General features: G+C 44.7%; 1 protein-coding gene across 2 annotated transcripts in view; it reads right to left on the reverse strand.

Moving 5' to 3' along the window:
* ASCC1 (activating signal cointegrator 1 complex subunit 1) overlaps positions 1-21819 on the reverse strand; it is a 305402-nt gene that overhangs the window by 240279 nt on the left and 43304 nt on the right. For both annotated transcript variants that reach the window (XM_063433946.1, XM_063433945.1), the window contains one exon: positions 18051-18229. In XM_063433946.1, coding sequence (XP_063290016.1) covers positions 18051-18229 — 179 coding nt within the window. The remainder of the gene's footprint in view (positions 1-18050; positions 18230-21819) is intronic.

A 21819-nucleotide genomic window follows, 5' to 3' on the forward strand; every position in this document is an offset into this window, starting at 1 on the left:
ATTAGGCACCAGGAAGCTAGGGATGAGTGTGTGTGCATCAGAACTTCCACAGAGGACAGGTATTGTGACAAACACACATTAATGATACAGGCTAAACTGATCCATGATTTATGCAGTGCTGTGACCTTGAGTCAATCCTACACCTTGGTAGTAGTCACTTTGTTATTATTGTTGTCATTAGTGCAGAGGGTAACCAAGTTTCAGCTCTCCAGATATCGGGTCTACATTTTGTGATATTGTGACATTATTTTGCCAGCATTATGGCTGTAAAAGCATTATGGTAATTGTACTCCGGTTGAAGGCCTAGCTGTTCGTCTAACTCTGAACTTTATCTTCTTGTTAATTGCCCATACTTCTGTTTCCCTAATCTTTCCATGCTCCTTGGAGGTTTACATAGTTATGCCCGGCCATCTCAAAGGACCATTAATTTATCTCCATTTCTGTTTTTCCTTTCTACCTATGGAAAGCAGTGTTACAGGCGGAAAACGATTGTGAAAGTATATGGATTGTAATCGCTACAAATATATAAAATAAACTAAACCCACACTCAATTCTAACTGAAGTGTGAGCAAGGCCTATGCTAATTGGCACAAGTTCCTGTTTTAAACCCAGCTTAAAGGACCACTCTAGTGCCAGGAAAGCATACTCGTTTTCCTGGCACTAGAGTGCTCTGAGGGTGCCCCCACCCTCAGGGACCCCCTCCCGCCCGGCTCTGGAAAGGGGAAAGGGGTTAAATCTTACCTTTTTCCAGCGCTGGGCGGAGAGCTCTCCTCCTGCTCTCCTCCTCCGATCCGCCTCTTTTCCTCCCCGTCGGCTGAATGCGCACGCGCGGCAAGAGCTGCGCGCGCATTCAGCCGGTCACATAGGAAAGCATTCATAATGCTTTCCTATGGACGCTTGCGTGCTCTCACTGTGATTTTCACAGTGAGAATCACGCAAGCGCCTCTAGCGGCTGTCAGTGAGACAGCCACTAGAGGAAAAAGGGGAAGGCTTAACTAATTGATAAACATAGCAGTTTCTCTGAAACTGCTATGTTTATAAAACAATTAGTTAACCCTAGCTGGACCTGGCACCCAGACCACTTCATTAAGCTGAAGTGGTCTGGGTGCCTAGAGTGGTCCTTTAAGTGTGCCCTACTGACTTAACCCACTAGGTTTGTCAATCACCTCTCTGTATACAGTGTAGAGAGCTAAGCCTTGTGTGCCCCTACTCTCAACACAAGTCTGTTTTTAAATATGGAATAAAATAGTAAAGGAAAAAGATATAAAAATTGGGGAGGAAGGCAGCAGAGGCGTAGAAGGAATGTACTAGTCATGCAACTGATTTGAGCTTCTGGTATTCTAAATCAGACATATTTTAGACTGAATGGTGATGGTGGTAACACATTTCCAGTTTAACTTGGAGAGCTCATAGCTAGTCCCATGACACCTTTCTACGTAATTTAAGGCCAAGGCAGTTATCGAAAAGATACACAATTTTTATCCAAAAAATGGATGTCAAAATTCCAGAAAAGTATATATGTAGCAAATGTAGCAATTGAAGCATGAAGAGCCCTATAATTAAAGACTTAAGAAACGTTGAAAGCATAAGAGTAAGTGTTCGTAAAAGAAAAGATTGCTTTTTCCTTTCTTCCTTCCCTGTTATTTCGAAGACGCTTAGAATGTAATTTATCCTGTGAACCAGAAGAACATCTAGCAATATAACGAGTAAAATCAAGGCCAGAAGTAATCCCAAAACAGTTACTTTTAGGCGCAGGTCTCATTTCTACAAAGAGGTGAAAGAAATTCTTTGAAATTAGCGAGTGGGAGGCTCAGAGGAACAGAAGGATGGAATTCTTCACAAAAATGTTATAATGCGGATAAGAAATCCGAGAGACATGAAAAGCTCTATAAGGAGAACTGGAATTCTGAGTGCATCAAAAGTTTTATAATTGCTGTCAGGTACTGTGCACATATATGTCAGGGAATTCACGGTTGTTCTGATATTCCGCATCACTCACAATTTCAGAAATCACTGGTATATCTCCTGCTCCATGTTCCAAACAAAAATATTTCTGATTTTGCCATCCTTTTGCAGTTTCTAGTACTGTCATTTATACTTCGGAGACATACAGTAGAGTGGAGAGCATGTTAAACAGTAGAGGTTTTATAAGGTAAAACTTGATTACAACTACAAATTCAACAAACAACATGTGAAAATATAGGCCTGTCATTTGCAAAAATAAATAAATGTAAAAATAATAAAAATTCCCTTTGTTTATTATGTATTTATTCTCTATTCCTTTTTGAAAGGAATATATTTTTTTATTTACCAAGAAGAGTACCTGTCACTAGAATGTCTACAATATAGGGGTTTTTCAAAGACTCTACAAAATGAATAAAACGCATGTATGCATTTATATTTTATATTGGTTGGATGGATGGAAGGTATAATAGTGCGCCAGGTATTATGAAAAAAATGATGCATTTTAGGGGTTCTAGAAACTTCATAATACACCACAACAAAGGTCAAATGGTTTATGAATGCCTTCAAAAGCTAGAGATGGCATAGTTTCCCTAATGCATGCTTTAAAGTGAAACTATAGTGCCAGGAATACATAGTTGTTTTCCTGGTACTTTAGATCCCTATAGTGCCCACCTCCCCACATGCAGTGCAGAAGGGGTTAAAAACCCCGCCACATACCTGGATCCAGCGCCAATGTCCCTTGGCGCTGGCTCAGGTCAATCTCCGCTCCTCCCCCTCCAACTTCAGCTGGCAGGGGAGACCTAATGTGCAAGTGCCGCAATGGCCGTGCTCGCATTAGGATTTCACCATAGGAAAGCACTATACAATGCTTTCATATGGGGAATCCAGTCACAGTGGAGGTCCTCATGCATAGCGTGAGGACGTCCAGCATCAGTTAGGAGACCAAAAGTCGCCTAACAACCCTGAAGTGCCTCTAGTGGCTGCCTGGTAGACAGTCAGTAGAGGTGGAGTAACCCCAGAAAGCCAATTATTGGAATTTGTATTATTTTTTTTTTTTAAACTGCAATAATTAGCTTTGCAGCGCTAAGGCTGCTAGGACAGTGCAAACAGATCACTTCAATGAGCTGAAGTGGTCTGGGTGCCAAAAGGTAGATCCCTAGATGTAGAACTACAACTCCAATGATGATTTGCATGCTTTTAGAATACCTTTAGAATGACAAAGCAACATGGAAGCTGTAGTTTTAAAAACATCAGAGGATTTACTTTTTGGGCACCCCCTCTTTAAGTGTTAGGTATCTTTTATATATTGAATGCTTTCTGTCTTCTATCCCACTATAACTTTATTGGAAAAAAGAGCAGTGTTACAATGCTGGCAGATGTAAATACCAGCTGCTGCCTGGGAGTGCAACTCCCACCAATCTTGGGCAGGACAGGATACACGAGGCCAACCATTAAAATTGGTGAGGCCAACAATCACAAATTCCACTATCTTGGTAAGCCAATCTGATCCTGTGTAAGAGGATAAGTATAGTAGCACATTTATTTATGATTCCCCAATAAACAGGAGATGAACAAGAAGTACATGTTACCCACAAATATGAATTTGAAAAAAAAATCTCCATCTCAGCTATTTTTTCCTAACATGTGCAATTCCTTTTGTCAATTCTCCACACTTCCCAGTGCAGCAGCAAGATGCTGATTACCTCTTTAATAGCCTGCCTATAGTTCTATCTAGCACAGTCCCAGGAATCCATTCTGAACATAAAGAAAGATTAGACTGCAGAATATTATACTTATAAGAGCAGCTAGGAGAATAGTGCACAGAGCAAACAAATGGGATGACAAGGCTTTTCTGCAAGATATTGTAATGATCTTATTGAAGGGCTTTAATGGCTGACCAGAGTCTACAGTCATATAAAATGTATTTCAATGTATTGTGTAAATCCAGTAATGAAAAATAAGAGTGTTGTGAAAACCATACGGTGTCTAGATACAAAATACTTTCAATAGGTCTGTCATATGATTATTATTGTTTATAAAGCACCAAGAAATTGGGTACCTCAGTACTTCAAATGTGCCTGTCATGGTTCACAAAAGTCAGCTTTACAAGTAGACATATAGATTTTCATTTAAAAATCTTTAAAAACCATAGGACCAGCAACAATTTTTTTCTTTTTTTTTTCTTTTTTTTTTTAAAGAGATTTATACACCTTCCTATGGTGAGAACAAGAGAGCAGGAGAACCTTCCTCTAGGTTTTTCACTATTGCTAGTATAAGCAGGACGGGTATACTCTCTGGTAAGAAGGACCAATCGCTCTTCTGAAGAAAAAGTAGGAAGGAAAGAACAAAGTGTGGGCTGTGTACTGTAACACACGAGTCTCCAGGGACAGCAGTGATAAAACGATAAATTGTACTTTTTTATTTTAAATTTATTTTATGAAGTGGTTTTGGTGCCAGGTCCCCCAGGTTCAGAGAAACTGCTATGTTTACATTTCAGGGATAATCCAGCCTCTAGTGGCTGTCTTCCTGACAGCCGCTAGAGGTGCTTCTGCGACGCTTGATGCGAAAATGGTATTCGGCGTGCAGAACATCCATAGGAAAGCATTGAGAAATTGATTCTGATGACTTTGGCATTGATTTTGACTTCCCTGTTTTCTGGCATCCCTGACCTCTGGCTTTTCCTTATCGTTGTGTCTCTTTCTGTGTCCCTTGACCTCGGCTATTCCTGACTATTCTTTGGTACGTTAGTCCGGCTATTCTAAGGTCCGGTATACGTTACCTATCAGTCCTCTGTGTTACACAAGTCTACGTGCTGGATCATACTGTAATCCTGACAGACCTCGACCGTGGAGGATAAGTTAACGGCATTCGCTGAAGCCCACAACAACTTAGCGAGCTTAGCGAGCGTCCGGATCCGCAGAGTTAAGGAATCCGTGGGACAGAATGAAATGGCGGCGTACATCCATTGCCTACTAAAACTATTGGTACCAGACTTTTCTTCTTGTTCTTTCAATAAGAAGCAATTAATTCTGCATATGAAATCCCTTGGCGCTTTGGGGTCTATTTCTTTCAGCTTGTGAGCTCTATCCCTGTGAGCTCTATCAAGAAGTATAGGGGTGTTTTGTAGTATTTGTAATATTGTTTTAAAAAGAGATTGTAGTATTTGAGCTTAGTCCTTGTTCGAGTAGTTCTCTAATCCGAAGGCTGTTTCTCCTCATTGGAAGGCAATGTAAGTAATATTTCTCGCAGGTCTGGAGAGTGGAGTGGTCTGAAAGAACAGGGCTCTTCGTGAGGAAAGTCTTGTGTTACAGATGAAGGCGCCATTCTTTCCTCCGCATCCAGCGCCCCAATTCTCGATTTCACTCTAAAATATTTATTCAATCACCTGGATTTTTGGTAGAGGTGAGGTCTGGCTGGTCCGGAGGCCAGGGATTTCTTCTTATTCCCCAACTGGAGAGTTTGTGGCTGATTCTGCTCTATGCATCCGCTTTCGGGAGCTCACATGCCAACCCCCCCTCCCCCCCCATATAACTTATCATAATGACAAATTATATAATTGTTGCTGTGAAACCGGTTAAATGTGGTATGCCAGGTTCACTAACACTCTAGCTACATACTTCAGCCAGGACAGTGCTGATTTTGGGCTTGTGTCTTCAAGATATTGAGGAAAATTCACAAAATTGCATGCATCATTTAACTTGTAGCAGCTCCAAAACACGTGTAGGAGGTTGTTGACGACAACATATGTCAGCTCAGCACACAAATACTCAGCACAGATACGTTTTACCAGTGATTTGCATGTAAGATACTTTCATGCCTCCAGTCTGTACAAGAAGTGCAAAAACAGTGTGTACTGGTAAACTCAAATGATAAAAAAAAAAAAAGCTCTATAAATTGTAAACTTTATGTTCCTTCCTATTAAGCTTATATTTTTTTAAGTAAAGATTAGACATTTTTAAAACAATACTACTAGGTTTTTGTTTCTTGTTGAAAAAATTATCTTTGCGAATATCTATATTTAAGGTTTATTTAATATTGCATACATACACACACATTTTAAAACCATCTGTACTCTATATGTTATCCTTGTGTCTTTTTTCGTGTACCCATATGTAGACACACATATGCATACACGGTTTTGCTGGGTTTTTTTGGTTTGATTATCTCTGAAGCACTAGCATTGGACTTAAAATGTAAAATACATAACACTTTGTGTACAGTAATCTTAATAGCTTGGTCAAATGAAACTACATTAAGACAGTCAACTCATTAATGTGATTTTCTCCAACCACAAAAGACAAGTTTTTTGCACATCAGCGAAATTGGTGTAAATTGTTTCCCAAGTGTTTAGATGAAGATGCTTAACTATAACACCTCGCTGCCTGCTGCAAACTACTTGACACAGTGTTATTGATGCCACACTATCAGTTGCCATAAACTGAATTTTTACGGGTCTTAAGGCATTTCATAGTGTTTTAGTAAATTACCCTAAAATTGCAATTTCAAATTATTTCAGGTTAAAAAAACGCACACAAATAGTGCATGACATTTAAATGTTGAATATCAGAATTCTTATTTTTGTCAGGGTTGAATAATTTATATTATTCCCTCCTCTCACTTTCCCGATTTTAGCAACAAATATGAAATAGATACACAGATTTAAGAAAAAATACTAAACAAGTAGCCAATATTTAAAGGGACACTATATTTACCAGAACAACTACAGCTTATTGCATTTGTTCCGGTGAGTATAATCACTCCCTTCAGCCTTTTTGCAGAGAAAATGAGCCTAGTGATAACTCAACTGGCCACTTCTCAGATGGCTGCTAGAGGTGCTTCCTGGGGCAGTGCTGCACAGTAAGCATCACTGCCATTCAGTTTCTCCAACCTCTGCATGCAGACACTGAACATTCCTCATAGAGATGCATTGATTCAGTTCATCTTTAGGAGGACATGCTGATTGGGCAGGGATGTGTTTGACTTGTGCTGGCTCTACCCTTGATCTGCCTCCTTGACAGTCTTGTGATTGGCTCGGACCACCACTTCTGATGATGTCAGAAGTAGGCAGCTCAGAGGAACACAGGGCAGAGCAAGCAACTGCAGACTTGAATACAAGTAGGATTTTACTATATTTAGGGAGGTAAGGGTGGGGCAAGGGGGGATAGATGGTGGTTTAAACACTATAGGGTCAGAAATACATGGTTGTGTACCTGACCCTAGTGTTCCTTTAAGAGGGAGTCAAGTGCATGTTGGGAACTTCAAAGCAGAAAGAACACAGTTACACTAAGAATATTTGGAACTCTCTAGTTTTACTGAAAGCAGGTCACAATCAGTGTACAGTTTTGAAGTGCAGTTTTAGTTATATGGGTACACCCTTTGATTTAAGGTCATCATATGATTCACTGAGCAGATATCAGTGCTAGGAATGATAAGAGTTGCTATCTCTGTGCATATATTGCATGATATAAACTGATAAAAAGTATCAGGCATTTGAAGATCCAGTTTAGCAAACAGAAAAAAAAGCAAAGGTAAGTTAAATGGAGAAGTGCCAGTAAAGAGATTGGACTTCTAAATGAGGCAACGGCACTGAATGTCTTCCATTAAAATATATTTTTTATTCAATCAATTAAAAACCAGCCAATGAGTGGATATATACAAACTAGAGAATCTTCCATCTAATTCATTTTGTGTAATCATAGGTACATATTCCTAAACTCTTACACCAAACATGTCAAACTCGCGGTCCACAATGAATATCTTTGCAGCCCGGCGAGGCGCAAGTTTGCCATGCTTACTAAGGCAAAGTAGGTACCTGCTCTCCCTACATTGCAGGTGCCTACTCTGCTAAAATTTACTCGGCCGGGGAGGAGAGGAAGCTGGCGGCAGCGAAGGATCTCAGTCTGTTCTTCTTGCCCCCCGCGCGCGCCCTCTGTTGTAATGCCGGGTGCTGGAATATGATTCATTCCGGCACCCGGCATCACTAAACTGCGTGCGCGGGGGAGCAGTGAGGAGCAGGAAGACTGAGCTCTAAAGAAGATCCCCATTGGACCCCAGGGAGAGGCCCCACACCAGCTCCCAAAGGTAGGGAGCAATAAAGAAAATGATGTGATTGTGTGCAAGAATGTGGAAGTATGTGTGTGTCTGTTTGTGTGTGAGTGTGTGTGTGTGAGTGTGTCTGTCAGTGTGTGTGTGTGTGTGTGTGTCTGTCAGAGAGTGAGTGTGTGTGTCTGTCAGTGAGTGTGTGTCTGTCAGTGTGGCACGCAGCGCCACGTCACATTCCGATGTAATGTCAACATGCTCCACCTTTACAGGTTTTCGAGGAGTAGCGGGAGGATTTACTATAGAGGGGGGGATTGTAGCGGTGATGCAACAATTTACTATTTAAATATTTAGTGCCCTCTCTCCCCTCTCCCCTCTCCACCGTACCGTACATGCAGCCCACTCATTTGTGATGCATGCAGTCCATTCAAGGTCACGTGACGCGGAAGTAATTAGCCGCGGGTCACGTGACTTCCTTCTTACTCGTTTTTTTAATGTTATAAGCTTCGTTTTTAGCAATTAGTATTGAGAACAACGTCCCAACACATACCCCAATAGTTCACTTGTATTTAAACATGTTGAAAAAGATCTCATTTTATTGTGTATCTTTTCATTAAGATTGTGATGACGTCATTTTGGCGTGAAATTCAAATTAATGAACCCATGTATGTCAGGTCTATGTTTTTACCAGTTTCTACTTGAAGAAGCCTGTTGAGGTGAAATACATCTGGAAACCTTTTATATTTTGTAATGGATTAAAAATAATTTTCGAGGTGTTTTTATATTAAAAACTTACCTCCGTTCCAGCGCCGAGCTCCCAGCCATGCCGCGCCCCCTTTTTCGGCAAAATGACGAAATCGCGGGGCCCAATAGGACGCTTCTCACAGAGAAGCGTCATCGCGATGTGGTGCGCATGCGCGGCTTCACGCTGCACCAATCGCGTTCTTCATAGAGCGGCATTGAAAGCCGCCCTATGAAGAACCTCAGCGCTTTACTGCGCATGTGCGCGGAATGCGCGTTCGCGAGCTGAGCTGTCTGACTGACAGCTCAGCTCGCTTTCTAACTAACTAACTAACCTGAGCGGTGGGTGGGGGCCCTAAAAATAAACATAAGGGGGGGGACCTACTGTCCCCCCCGGCCCCCACCCCTGAGCGGTGGGTGGGGGCCCTAAAAATAAACATAAGGGGGGGACCTACTGTCCCCCCCGGCCCCCACCCCTGAGCGGCAGGTGGGGGCCCTAAAATTCACAATAGGGGGGGGACCTACTGTCCCCCCCCGGCCCCCACCCCTGTGCGGCGGGTGGGGGCTCTAAAATTCACAATAGGGGGGGGACCTACTGTCCCCCCCCCAGCCCCCACCCCTGTGCGGCGGGTGGGGGCCCTAAAATTCACAATAAGGGGGGGGGACCTACTGTTCCCCCCCAGCCCCCACCGCTGAGCGGCACGTGGGGGCCCTAAAATTCACAATAGGGGGGGGACCTACTGTCCCCCCCCGGCCCCCACCCCTGTGCGGCGGGTGGGGGCCCTAAAATTCACAATAAGGTGGGGGACCTACTGTCCCCCCCCCCGGCCCCCACCCCTGAGCGGTGGGTGGGGGCCCTAAATACAAAGGGGGGGGACGACCCTAGTTAACCCTTCCCCCCCCCCCAAAAAAAAAATAATTATCTCCCTACCTACCCCTATCCAAAGAATTTTCCCACGCTGTGTAAAATGACACAGAGCACTGTGATTGGATGGCTTGAAATCCATCCAATCACAGTGCTCTGTGTCATTTTACAAGCGTGGGAAAATTCCAAAGAACTTTCCCACGCTTGTAAAATGACAAAGAGCACTCGGATTGGCTTAAACCCACCAATCAGAGTGTTCTTAGCTTAATTGCAGGGCGGGGCAAGGTTTATAAGCCTTCCCCCGCCCTGCGGAGCTCAGTCTGCGCGGAGCCCTCCATGGGTGAAGATGGATTATTTTTTTTGCGCTCGGGTTTTTTTTTTTTTTTTTAATTGCGTCGGTTATTATGGCTTTTTATTTGGCCTTTTTTGGGGCTGAAGAAAGAAGATTTTAGAAGAAAGAAAACATCGAATGGTAAGTTGTTTTTATCTCATTTTTTTTTTTTTACAGGTTTTTAGTTAAAGGTCCCCCCCTCATTATTTTTAGGGTGAGGGGGGTAGGTAGGGAGATTTTTTTTTTTTTTTGGGGGGGGGGGGAAGGGTTAACTAGGGTCCTCCCCCCTTTGTATTTAGGGTCCCCACCCACCGCTCAGGGGTGGGGGCTGGGGGGGGACAGTAGGTCCCCCCCCTTATTGATAATTTTAGGGCCCCCACCCGCCGCACAGGGGTGGGGGCCGGGGGGCAGTAGGTCCCCCCCTTATTTTTTATTTTAGGGCCCCCACCCGCCGCACAGGGGTGGGGGCCGGGGGGGGACAATAGGTCCCCCCCTATTGATAATTTTAGGGCCCCCACCCGCCGCTCAGGGGAGGTGGCCGAGGGGGGACAGTAGGTCCCCCCCTTATTGTGAATTTTAGGGCCCCCACCCGCCGCACAGGGGTGGGGGTCGGGGGGGGCAGTAGGTCCCCCCCTTATTTTTAATTTTAGGGCCCCCACCCGCCGCACAGGGGTGGGGGCTGGGGGGGGGGGGAAGGAGAGTAGGTTCCCCCCCCCCCTTCAACCACTATTAGATAGCGTCCCTGTGGGTTCGGGCTTCAGCTGAAGCCACGCCCACAGCAGTGCTGACAGCCTCAGCACACAAAGCGCGTTCACAGTGCTTTGTGTGCTGATAGCCCGTCTGAAGTATTCACCCAGAATGCATCAGACGAGAGGCCTTTTTAGGGCCTCTGAACTTGGAAGTCCCTCTGGTGGCCGTCTGATTGACTGCAACAAGAGGTGTTCCAAGCTTTCAATGTAAACACTGCATTTTCTCAGAAAATACAGTGCTTACAAGAAAAAGGCTGCAGGGAGCTGTAGCTCGAAACTGAACAACCTCATTAAGCTGAAGTTGTTCAGGTGACTATAGTGTCCCTTTAACATCCTGACCTGACTGTAACGGGACTGCAATATTAAATCCCCAGATCTCCGCTGGTATAGAAGGTAATATCCCAAATCCCCCAGTAACCAGAAGAAACACCATTCAGGGAGACAACTGCCAATTTAATAATGGCTCAAGGAGTTAACTGCCAACAGTCAACTTTTGAAAAATGTTCTTAAAGTGGTACATACATATTGAACTGAACAGATACAGGCATTTAAACAGCAGGGAGAAGGTTTAACTGAGGGCCCACAGGCAAATACATGAAAAATCCTTCACAATGGCCCCCCTTTTTCTCCCTGCTCCGGCAACTCGGTTGGACCTTTCCTGGTCCAATAGGGTTGACGGGTCTTTCCAAAGTTTTTAATCTGAGGCCAAGTTCGTTTGGCGCGACAGTCCATCAGCATTCTCGTTTTGCTTGCCTGGGCGATAATGAATAGTAAAGTCATAGGGCTGTAACGCCAGGCTCCAGCGCAGCAAACGGGCGTTATCCCCTGAGACCCGGTTGAGCCAAACTAGGGGATTGTGATCCGTGATGAGGGTGAAGGCCCGGCCATAGAGATAGGGTGTGAGTTTTTTGAGTGCCCATACCAAGGCCAAACACTCCTTCTCAATGGTGGCATAACTGACCTCCCTTGGCAACAACTTCCGACTCAGGTATGCCACCGGGTGCTCTCCCCCATCCTCTCCGATCTGGCTTAGTACTGCCCCCAGTCCAAACATTGAAGCGTCTGTGTGGACAATAAACCTTTTGTTAGGATCTGGGGTAACCAACACTGGAGCATTAACAAGAGCATTCTTTAGTGCTTGGAAAGCCACCTCGCATTCCGGGGACCACAGGACTTGTCGGGGTAACTTCTTTTTGGTCAGGTCGGTCAGGGGTTTGGCTAGGGCGCTATAGTCTGGTACAAAGCGTCTGTAATAGCCGGCTGTGCCCAAGAAAGCCATGACTTGTGTCTTGGTTTGGGGAGTGGGCCAATTGGCAACGGCCTCGATCTTAGCCGGCTCCGGCCGTTGCTTACCACATCCTACTCGGTGGCCCAAATATAGTACCTCCGCCATACCCAAATGACATTTGTCTGGTTTCAAGGTCAGCCCGGCCCCCTTTATCCTATCTAATACTACCCCTACATGTTCTAGGTGCGCTTCCCAGGTATCGCTATGGATGGCGATGTCATCCAGGTAGGCGCATGCGTAGTCCTGGAGACCTCCCAGTAATTGGTCCACCATCCGTTGGAAGGTGGCCGGGGCGTTCTTCATCCCGAATGGCATAACCCGGAATTGGTATAGGCCGAACGGGGTGATGAAGGCAGACTTGGGTATGGCATCTTCTGCTAGGGGAATCTGCCAATATCCCTTACATAGGTCAATTGTGGTCAGATACTTCCCTGCAGAGATACGGTCAAGCAGTTCGTCCATCCGCGGCATTGGATAGGCGTCAGAAACTGTTTTGTCGTTGAGTCGCCGGTAATCCACACAGAAGCGGGTTGTCCCGTCCTTCTTTGGTACTAGGACTACCGGCGAGGCCCAAGGACTTTCCGAGTGTTCTATTACCCCTAGCCGAAGCATCTCATCGATTTCCTTCCGCATCCCTTCTCGGACTGCTTCCGGAATACGGTAAGGGGGCTGCCTCAGGGGTGCTTGCCCTGGAGTCTCCACCTTGTGGACGGCTAGGAGTGTGTACCCAGGCTCCTGAGAGAATGTGGCCTGTTTGGTTTCTAGCAAGCGGACAGCTTGAGCCCTCTCTTGTGGTCCCAGCTGTTCGCCTAGTTGGACTTTCTCTATCTGGGTCCTCCCTTCGTTGCTGCCCAATAGGTCGGGAAGAGGTAGTGTCTCTGTGTCTTCCCCTGCTGGTGCACAGATAGCGGTCACTTCCTCTGCCCGTTCCTGATAGGCCTTAAGCATGTTGATGTGAAAGGTTTGCTTCACATCCTCATCCTCGCAGCTAGCTATGGTGTAGGTGGTGTCGCATATCTGCCCTATAACTTTGTAGGGGCCCTGCCAGGCGGCCTGGAGCTTGTCTGTTCGGACCGGTCTTAGCACCATGACTTTTTGGCCGATCTGAAAGCTCCGGTGCCTAGCCCGTCGGTCATACCATACCCTCTGACGCTGCTGGGCCGCCCGGAGGTTTCCCTGCACCGCCTGGGCGAGTTCCTCCATGCGGTCCCGCAGCTCCAGCACATAAGGTACAACCGGGGTCCCCTCAATCTCCGTCTGACCCTCCCAGTGGTCCTTGATAAGATCTAAAGGCCCCCTCACCCGCCTCCCATATAGGAGTTCGAAGGGTGAGAATCCGGTTGATTCCTGCGGCACCTCTCGGTAGGCAAAGAGAAGGTGTGGAAGGAACCGCTCCCAATCCTTGTACGCCCCCGTGAACGACTTCAACATTTGCTTTAGCGTCCCGTTGAAGCGTTCACACAGGCCATTAGTCTGGGGGTGGTATGGGGAACTAGTCAGGGATTTAACTCCACAGACTTTCCATATCTGCTGGGTTACCTCGGCCGTGAACTGTGTACCTTGGTCGGACAGTACCTCCTTGGGAAAGCCCACTCGGGAGAATATCCGGACTAGCGCATCTGCCACCGTCTCAGCCTGTATGTTAGAAAGGGCCACTGCTTCGGGGTAACGGGTGGCGTAATCTACCACTGTGAGGATATAACGTTTGCCGGAGCGGCTAGGTTGGGCCAAGGGTCCTATGATGTCCACGGCTACCCTCGTGAACGGTTCTTCAATTATGGGCATGGAGACCAGTTTAGCCTTTGGGTGGTCTCCCTTCTTACCTATGCGTTGACATATCTCGCACGTCTGGCAATACGCCCGGACGTCATCGGATACCCCAGGCCAGAAAAAGTTCTGGGTTACCCGATATCCCGTCCTGCGTATTCCCAAGTGTCCTGCCAGAGGAACGTCGTGCCCAATTCTCAATAACTCCCGCCGGTATTTCCGTGGAACTACCAGCTGGCGTTTTTGCCTAGGCCCAGGTGTGTTAACCCGTGTCTCAGTGAGCCTGTACAAGCGGCCTTTTTCCCAGATAAACTGTTCCTTCTCTAACCCCCCCATTCCCCGCCTGGCCTTCTCTCGATACTTTCTGAGGGAAGGGTCTCCGGTCACTTCCCGCCCAAAGTCTTCTGGGGTGTCCCAGGGAAGGGGTTCTATAGTCAGGGGTAGGTCGGGTTGGCTTACCTGGGTCTCAGTAGGAAGCGGGTGGCTCTCGGCAGCGCGACTTTGTGCTCTGGTGGTTACTGCGTGGGCCTCTTGAGCGGTGGTTGAGGCGAATGCCGAAGTCAGGGGCCCAATGTCATTGCCCAACACGACTTCAGAGGGTAAGTCTTTCATTACGCCCACTTGAACTTTGCCAGCTCCCGCACCCCAGTCCAGGTGTACTTGTGCGGTAGGAATGCGATACACTCCCCCCCCTGCCACTCTCACAGCAATTGATTTCCCCGGCTTCTCCGATGCGTTAATGAGATGTCGTTGTACTAGCGTGATGGTCGCACCACTGTCTCTTAATCCCCGTGCTGTCTTGCCGTTAACCATGACCAGTTGGCAATGGTGTTTCCGATTGTCTGTGACGGTGGATTGCACCATGAGGGCTTCGTAAAGGGTGCCCAATGGTTCTTCCTGACCCAGCTCCTTGGGACCCCAAGTCGAATCTACACAATGGGCTGCTGCTGGTGGTTGCTGGTACCCAGGTCGAGACCAATTTGACCTGGTGTGGTTGACCATGGGGCAATTCTGTCGGATGTGACCCAGCTGTCGGCACCGGAAGCAACGTAGCTCGCTGACATCCTGTCGTGGGTAGCGAGAGTTAGAAGTCACCGGTCGGTTAGGGGGTTGGTATCGGGCTGCTGGTGGGTGTGATGGCACTGAAGGTTTTGGAGGTTGTACCCGTGGTGCGACTTGGTTAGTTTTGCGAGTATCCGCATACTCATCCGCCAACTTGGCGGCCTCTGGTAGAGACAGGGGCCTGCGGTCTCTCACCCAGTCTTTGACATCCGCCTGGATATGGTTGTAAAACTGTTCCAGGAGTATCAGTTGCAAAATCTCCTCCGCGGTGGCGGCCTGGCTACTGTTAACCCAGTTCGAGGCCGACAGGGATAACTGGCATGCCCATTCCACGTAGGAATCTTTAGCGGTTTTGCGTGAGTCCCTGAACTTCTGTCGGTAGGACTCTGGGGTTACTGCATAACGGGCCAGGAGTGCTTCTTTAACCCTGGCGTAGCTATGGATCTCCTGTTCTGGTACAGCCCGGAAAGCATCAGAGGCTTTGCCTGACAGCTTTCCTGACAATATTGAAACCCATTCTTCCTTAGCTATCCGGTGCAGGTTACATTGCCGCTCAAAATCTGCTAAATAGTTATCAATCTCACAGTCTTTTTCGTCAAAAGCTTTAAAAGCGCTGAACGGAATTTTCCTTGTATCCGCTATGTTGTACTCACGGTTTGGGAAGTGTGCTGCTTCCTGCTGGACCGCTGCCAGTTTTAATTGTAGCTCTGCGTCTCTTTTTTGTTTAGCCTCCTCCGCTAAAAGGCTCATTACTTTCAGAATAATGTCAGCCGTTGGGTTCGGACCGAACCATGCTAGTTTCTCCCTCATTTCTTTGTTGGCTGGTGATTCCTCCTCCTGAATCACTGGTGTCTCCATCTCTTGTACAGCTGGCATTGCTGCAACCAAGTTCTCTCGGTCTAGCTCCATTACCTCTGCTATAATGACCTGCTTGGTTTTGTTGCTAGCAATCCTTCCACGAGCTTCCAGTAGCTCTTTCAGTGTATCTCTTTTAAGCAGGGTGTACCAGCCTTCCATTCACTGTTCCCAGTGTCTGCTTGGAAAGCTTGTTGTAACAGAAGTAGAAGGGAAAATCCCGCCGCTGCCAACCAGTTGTAACGGGACTGCAATATTAAATCCCCAGATCTCCGCTGGTATAGAAGGTAATATCCCAAATCCCCCAGTAACCAGAAGAAACACCATTCAGGGAGACAACTGCCAATTTAATAATGGCTCAAGGAGTTAACTGCCAACTGTCAACTTTTGAAAAATGTTCTTAAAGTGGTACATACATATTGAACTGAACAGATACAGGCATTTAAACAGCAGGGAGAAGGTTTAACTGAGGGCCCACAGGCAAATACATGAAAAATCCTTCACAATGACATCATTACTTTTTATTATTTATAAGAAAAAAAGAATCCCTAGGTGGAGATTGTACCACCCATATGCTATACATCGAGCACTGAGCCTGCTCAATATACTGTGAGTATATTTCTTACTTTTTACCTTTGTATAATAGAGATACAGAGAGCACTATATTTTATTTCCATTTTTTCCGAGTTGGACTATTCCGCTGTTATACCTGAAAACAAGAGGAACTCCATATATCCTTGAGTGGGGATCATTCCATTTCATGCATTCCAAACCAGAGCTGGCCTTAAGCTCTGGATACTGTGAGTTGTTCCTTACTAATATAACCTCAGAATTGATTACATTTACATAGTGTACCATTGGAGTCCTTTTCTGTTTTTTCCCTACATGTTCCATCGGATCACCAGTCTACACTCGGGAACATACATCCTATCTGTTCCACAAAGATCTCTCCCTACTGCCGTGGATTACACTATTTTGGACTAGGGTTGAGTAACTTGGACTATACTATAGTACTCACCTGTATAAAGTATTGTCACCTATAATATCACTCTTTTAAGGCGCACCCTTTTCTATTTCATCTCTTTTTATTAACTGAACTTAGAACTGTTAAGAACTGACCAAGGAATCTCAAAATTTTAGAATAAAGCAACTGAACTATAAACATTTCCCAACTTACACTTTTTTCCCCAAGGTTTAGGCTTAATTTAGGCTTAATGTTTAAACTCTCATTAGTTACTAGTTTAGAGAATAACTAAAAAAATAAAATAAAAAAAATAAAAGGGCAACTAATAGAATCGCAAAGTCAAACTCTTTCTTCACCATATTTTTTTGGGGGGAAAAACTGCACTGGAGAGAGAGTCTCCCCATCTGTTTCATTATTATGTTCAGTTACCCCTTCTACCACGAAGAAGAGTTAAGTCTTAGAACCTTTAATTGGATTAAATAGCACATTAAGACAAAGTACCAAAAATATATCTAGTTTTATTTATCAATACTTTGCACACCATTCATTCTGATGCTAAAGTGCTTTATGTGTCTGGAGTTTGTTATTTTGTTAGACGATCCATAAAAGTGCTGATTTCAAAGCTGAAATGCTTTGTGTATCTGGAGTGTTCCTTTAAGAAGTGAAACCCCAGAGAAATAAAGCTAAATGGGATATTGATCCCTCCAATACTGAGATTGTCACTCGGGATACAGGATTTGTAAAGTGACACTGCATGCATCTTTCTCCTTGCATAAATTATTGTGCCAGGACATTCCTGTTCCTGTGTCCCCGCACCCCGTGCTGCAATTTGCAAATATCACTGAAGCTATAACTCCAACTCGTCCCTCAAACAAGTCACAAGAGGAGGCGTATGCTTCCCCTATTCTCCAAGTAACAATATACAATGTGCGTGGGTGAAATGAGAAACAAGAAACTATGGTTGAACAGACACACATAAAAATGACAACTATTGTTCTGGTCTCAAAATCAAAATGGCCAGTGTGCTATATTTGTGCACCTCACAGCCCTTTTTCCCTGTATCCCTTTCATGCCCCATTAACCGTGGGTCATGTCCTGTTCCAATTTGAGGCCCCTTCCTGGAGTGCCATTTCTATGCTCTCTGTGTTCATCTGCTATACACCCAGTAGTGCCCCTCTGTCCCCATTTATCTTTTATCTATTCCCTTGTGCACTGTGCAACCATCATGGGACCCCCTTTTCCCACATGAGCTATTTCCTTGTTTTTGGTGCCCATCATGAGCCCAATTTTGTCTGCTTACTTTTCCATGTGTTTTTGTGTCCTCGCTCATATTTTTGGTGAAGACAAACATACATTTATGTTTCCAGATGTTACTGTAGCACAACATTACATGGACTTTAACACGGCCAAGACTGGTCTCTTACCTTGGAACATTTTGTTAGGACCTCCTCTTTAAATTGCAGGAACCTCTCCTGAATCTCAGGCTGGTTAAGGGGAAAGGACAAAAAGTGGGTAAATGGCTGCTTTTTCCGAAATGTCTCAGCCAGTAACTCAATGCGTGTCCGAGCAGAGATAACTCCATTACGATGTTGGCCTGTAATAACTAAAAGAGAAATATTACACTTTAAAAGAGTTTATGGCAATAGCAAATAAAGCAGTAAAGTGGCAGAAAATAGAAAGAAAATAATTGAGAGCAATGGAAGACCATAACTGGCAACTAATGTTGGCAAAACCTAGTAAGATATTTCTGCATTAAATAATTATACAATTATTCCCATTTATATGTATGAAATAGATATTTGAGGCATATAAACAACTATCTACTTGTGCATGTTAACTTAAAGCGGCACTGTCATGGCTGAACCCAGTTTTTTTTTTATTAACCCCCCTCACGACTCCACTACATCTAATTGTCCCCCTAGTCACCTCCAAATGCCCCATAGCCCCCCATATTACCTATTTTTTAATCTTTATTTTCTGCCCGGACCTAGGTCCTGCGCGCTGCCATCTTTGTCTGGGTAGATGAAGTCCCTGTGGGACACATCATCTGCCCACACTAGATAACGCTGTTAAATTCCCGCGCATGCCCAGTTAAACACTTGGGCATTCGCTACGGGAATTTTGTCTATTCGTTCATTAGTCAGAAAGACGAATGAATGAATAGAAATTTCAGATGAACAAACAAACACCGAATATCGTAAAATGCAAAAATAGAAGCGGCAGGGAACAATGCTCCCCGCCACTTCCTAAGCCCCACCATTTCCTCCCTCACTCTATGAGGGTCAATATGACCCCCATATTAGCATGAGGGAGATTTAAATCTCCAGAATGCCCTTACTCACTATGCCGTGAGAAGGGGCATGTCTACTAAACAGTGAGCAGCAGGTGGGGGTCCTAATTGAAATTGGGGGACACACACCTATTGTCCCCCACCCTGGCCCCAACCCATGGGCGACGAGTGGGGGCACTGAAAGAAAATGGGGGGGGAATCTATTGTCCCTCCCCCCTAGCCCCTAGTCACCCCTGCCCCCCCAAAAAATAATGTCCTACCTACCCCCCTCACCATAAAAATAGGGAGATGGGAGACAATAAAACGAAATCCTGGTAAATAAATCCAAAAAATACTTACCTTTTGATGTCTTCTTTTTTCTAAAACTTTCTTTTTTCAGCCCCAAAAAAGGCCAAATAAAAAAAAACCATAATACCCGTCGAACTTATCAAATAAAATTAAAAACCAGAGCACAAAATTTTTTTTTTAAAAATCTGCCGGAAATGTCCCTCGTTTAGTTGAATAGCCCCCACTCGCCCCCAGGCTAGTTAAGAGATGCCCCACCATGGGGCCATTTATTGGGGAGGGTGTTATTTATTTATTTATTTTTACAACAGTGAGCAGCCACAGGCTGTAATGTGTCAATGGGTAGATGTGCGTCTGTATTTTAGGGTCTTTGTATACAATACCAAATAGTTTTCATCTCTGAAATCTCATTTACAAACCATACTGCATTGCCATTCACCACCCCGATCTAATTTATATAAAATACACAGTATTGCTATTGATCAGAGGCAGCCGTTTCCCTATGCTTCACGTTACAGGCTAGTGGACTGGAACAAGAGCATAAACCGACCTCCTGCATTTGTCAGAAGAGGTGGGAACTCTAATCACAGTCTAAATAGCAATGTACAAGCTGTATTTTGTCCACTGCCAATGGGCTCAGGAGTGAGCGAGTCCAACTTTACCCATTGTTTTCCCTCGTCACCTACACAGACAACTACCGCTAATTGATATGAGTGGAAGGAGCCTGCGCCATGACAGATAGATATATGGATACATATATATATATATACACACACACAAATTTAAAGGACACTTTTACCACTGCCCCAAGAATAATAATGGGCCAGTGCTCGGTTCCAAATATGTCTACTGGCCAGTGTCACCCTGTGGAGCCAGTGGCCTGTACATTCACAGGTCATCACAAACCCCTCTCAGTTCTGCTAACGAACTGATTCATGGGGCAGAGATACGATGACAATCACAAAGTTCTAAGACAGCAGTCGCCACTCTGGTCATTACTGCATTCTGCCTCATACAATTTAATATTTAAAGGGGCAATAGCACTAAATCAAACACCAACCCTAGACTTGCTAAAGGCATTGTTTTAGGACACTGACGTTGCATGTGTCCCATTCAGCATAGACTGTGCTGCACTACTCATTATTTTCCTATATAAGCACCTGCTGTACCACTTCCTGTCTCATTAGTCTGTCAAGTGATGGTCTAGTCAAGTAGTGTTCCATTCTATCAAATTTTACTACTGTCAAGTCAATGTCTGAATTCTGTTATAGTCCAGAGTAGCTTAATCTTGTTGTGAGTTTTGTCTTCTCAAGCACTACACATCAAAGCTCTCAGTGTTGTGTCCCAGACCTGTTTCAGTCTTGCCAATTCACCATCACATCCCAATGCTGTGTGCTCCGTGACCTTCTCCAGGTCTGTCAATCTTCAGACTAGTTTGTGATTTTCAAATAACTACTGTCGCATTTCTTTCAAGTCCTGTCCAGTATTCTAGTCGCCTAATCCAGTCCCAGCTTGTGGTTTGCTGTACTTTATCCAAGACAGTCGGTACGGACATCGTAGTTACCTTCAATTTCCTTAGGCTCAGCCTCAGTCAAAGGAGGCTGTTGACACATCTTTATCTAGATGAAAGAGCTCTCTCTCAACACATTAATTCCAATACAACATTACAGTGAATCTCCTGTCATTGTAATAGTTAAAAAAGGGGACTTCTGTACATCAGTTATTGTTAGTATGCATAGTTAAAATTGGTCTGTAAACCTTACAATGGAATTTAATTAATGTCTAATTAAGCTGAGAAGTTCTGACAGCAGGACGAGGAAGATAATTATGCATTTAGTGCTGACAGCAGAAAAATGTTGTTTTGGAAAAATATATGTGGTGAAAAAAAAAGAAGAAAACTTTTAAACTTTCTCCTTTTAAGGGAGGCAATTAAAACATAGATGGGGAGGGGGAATCGTGATTTCAGTTAAAACACTTTTTTTTTTTTTCTTCTTTTTTCTGGGTTGATATTTCACGTTCAACAGCAATTAATATGATAAAAATCCCATCTCCTCAGAAAATGTGGGTTTTTGGCATCGTGGACACCTGGTCCAAAGTGATGTGCAATCAAAATGTTGTGGCTGAGATTGCTGGTAGCCATGATCCATTTGATAACAATGAGTAACATTTACTACCCCAGCACACTTTTATACAATACATATACACATTCTATACAATAATTCCAGAAAAATATTAAGTATGCCTAATAATAATAATCTCTACTGGAACCCATATACCAGAATTTTGGAGTATGCAATGTATCCTAAGTATATTTGTAATAAAATGACTCATGGGGAGGTTTACGTATTATCAGTTTAGTTTAGCATATGAAGATCTGCTCCAGAATGCAAGTGTGACCCCGATAAGCATCCCTTTCACCTTGAGACACAAAGACTGCAACAAAAACACAGAGGTTCAAAGTCATGCCCCCAAAAAAGGTGCAATAGTAGCCCTGAGTTAGTAGTCAGTAGAATCTCTCTATGGAATATTCAATAAACAAAAGCGTGGGGAATGCATGTAATTACACTGTTCATAATCAGTTGATTCATATTGAGTATTATATAATGAAAGATGATTGT

The sequence above is a fragment of the Pelobates fuscus genome, chromosome 10, assembly GCF_036172605.1.
Source record: "Pelobates fuscus isolate aPelFus1 chromosome 10, aPelFus1.pri, whole genome shotgun sequence".
NCBI classification, from domain to species: domain Eukaryota; kingdom Metazoa; phylum Chordata; class Amphibia; order Anura; family Pelobatidae; genus Pelobates; species Pelobates fuscus.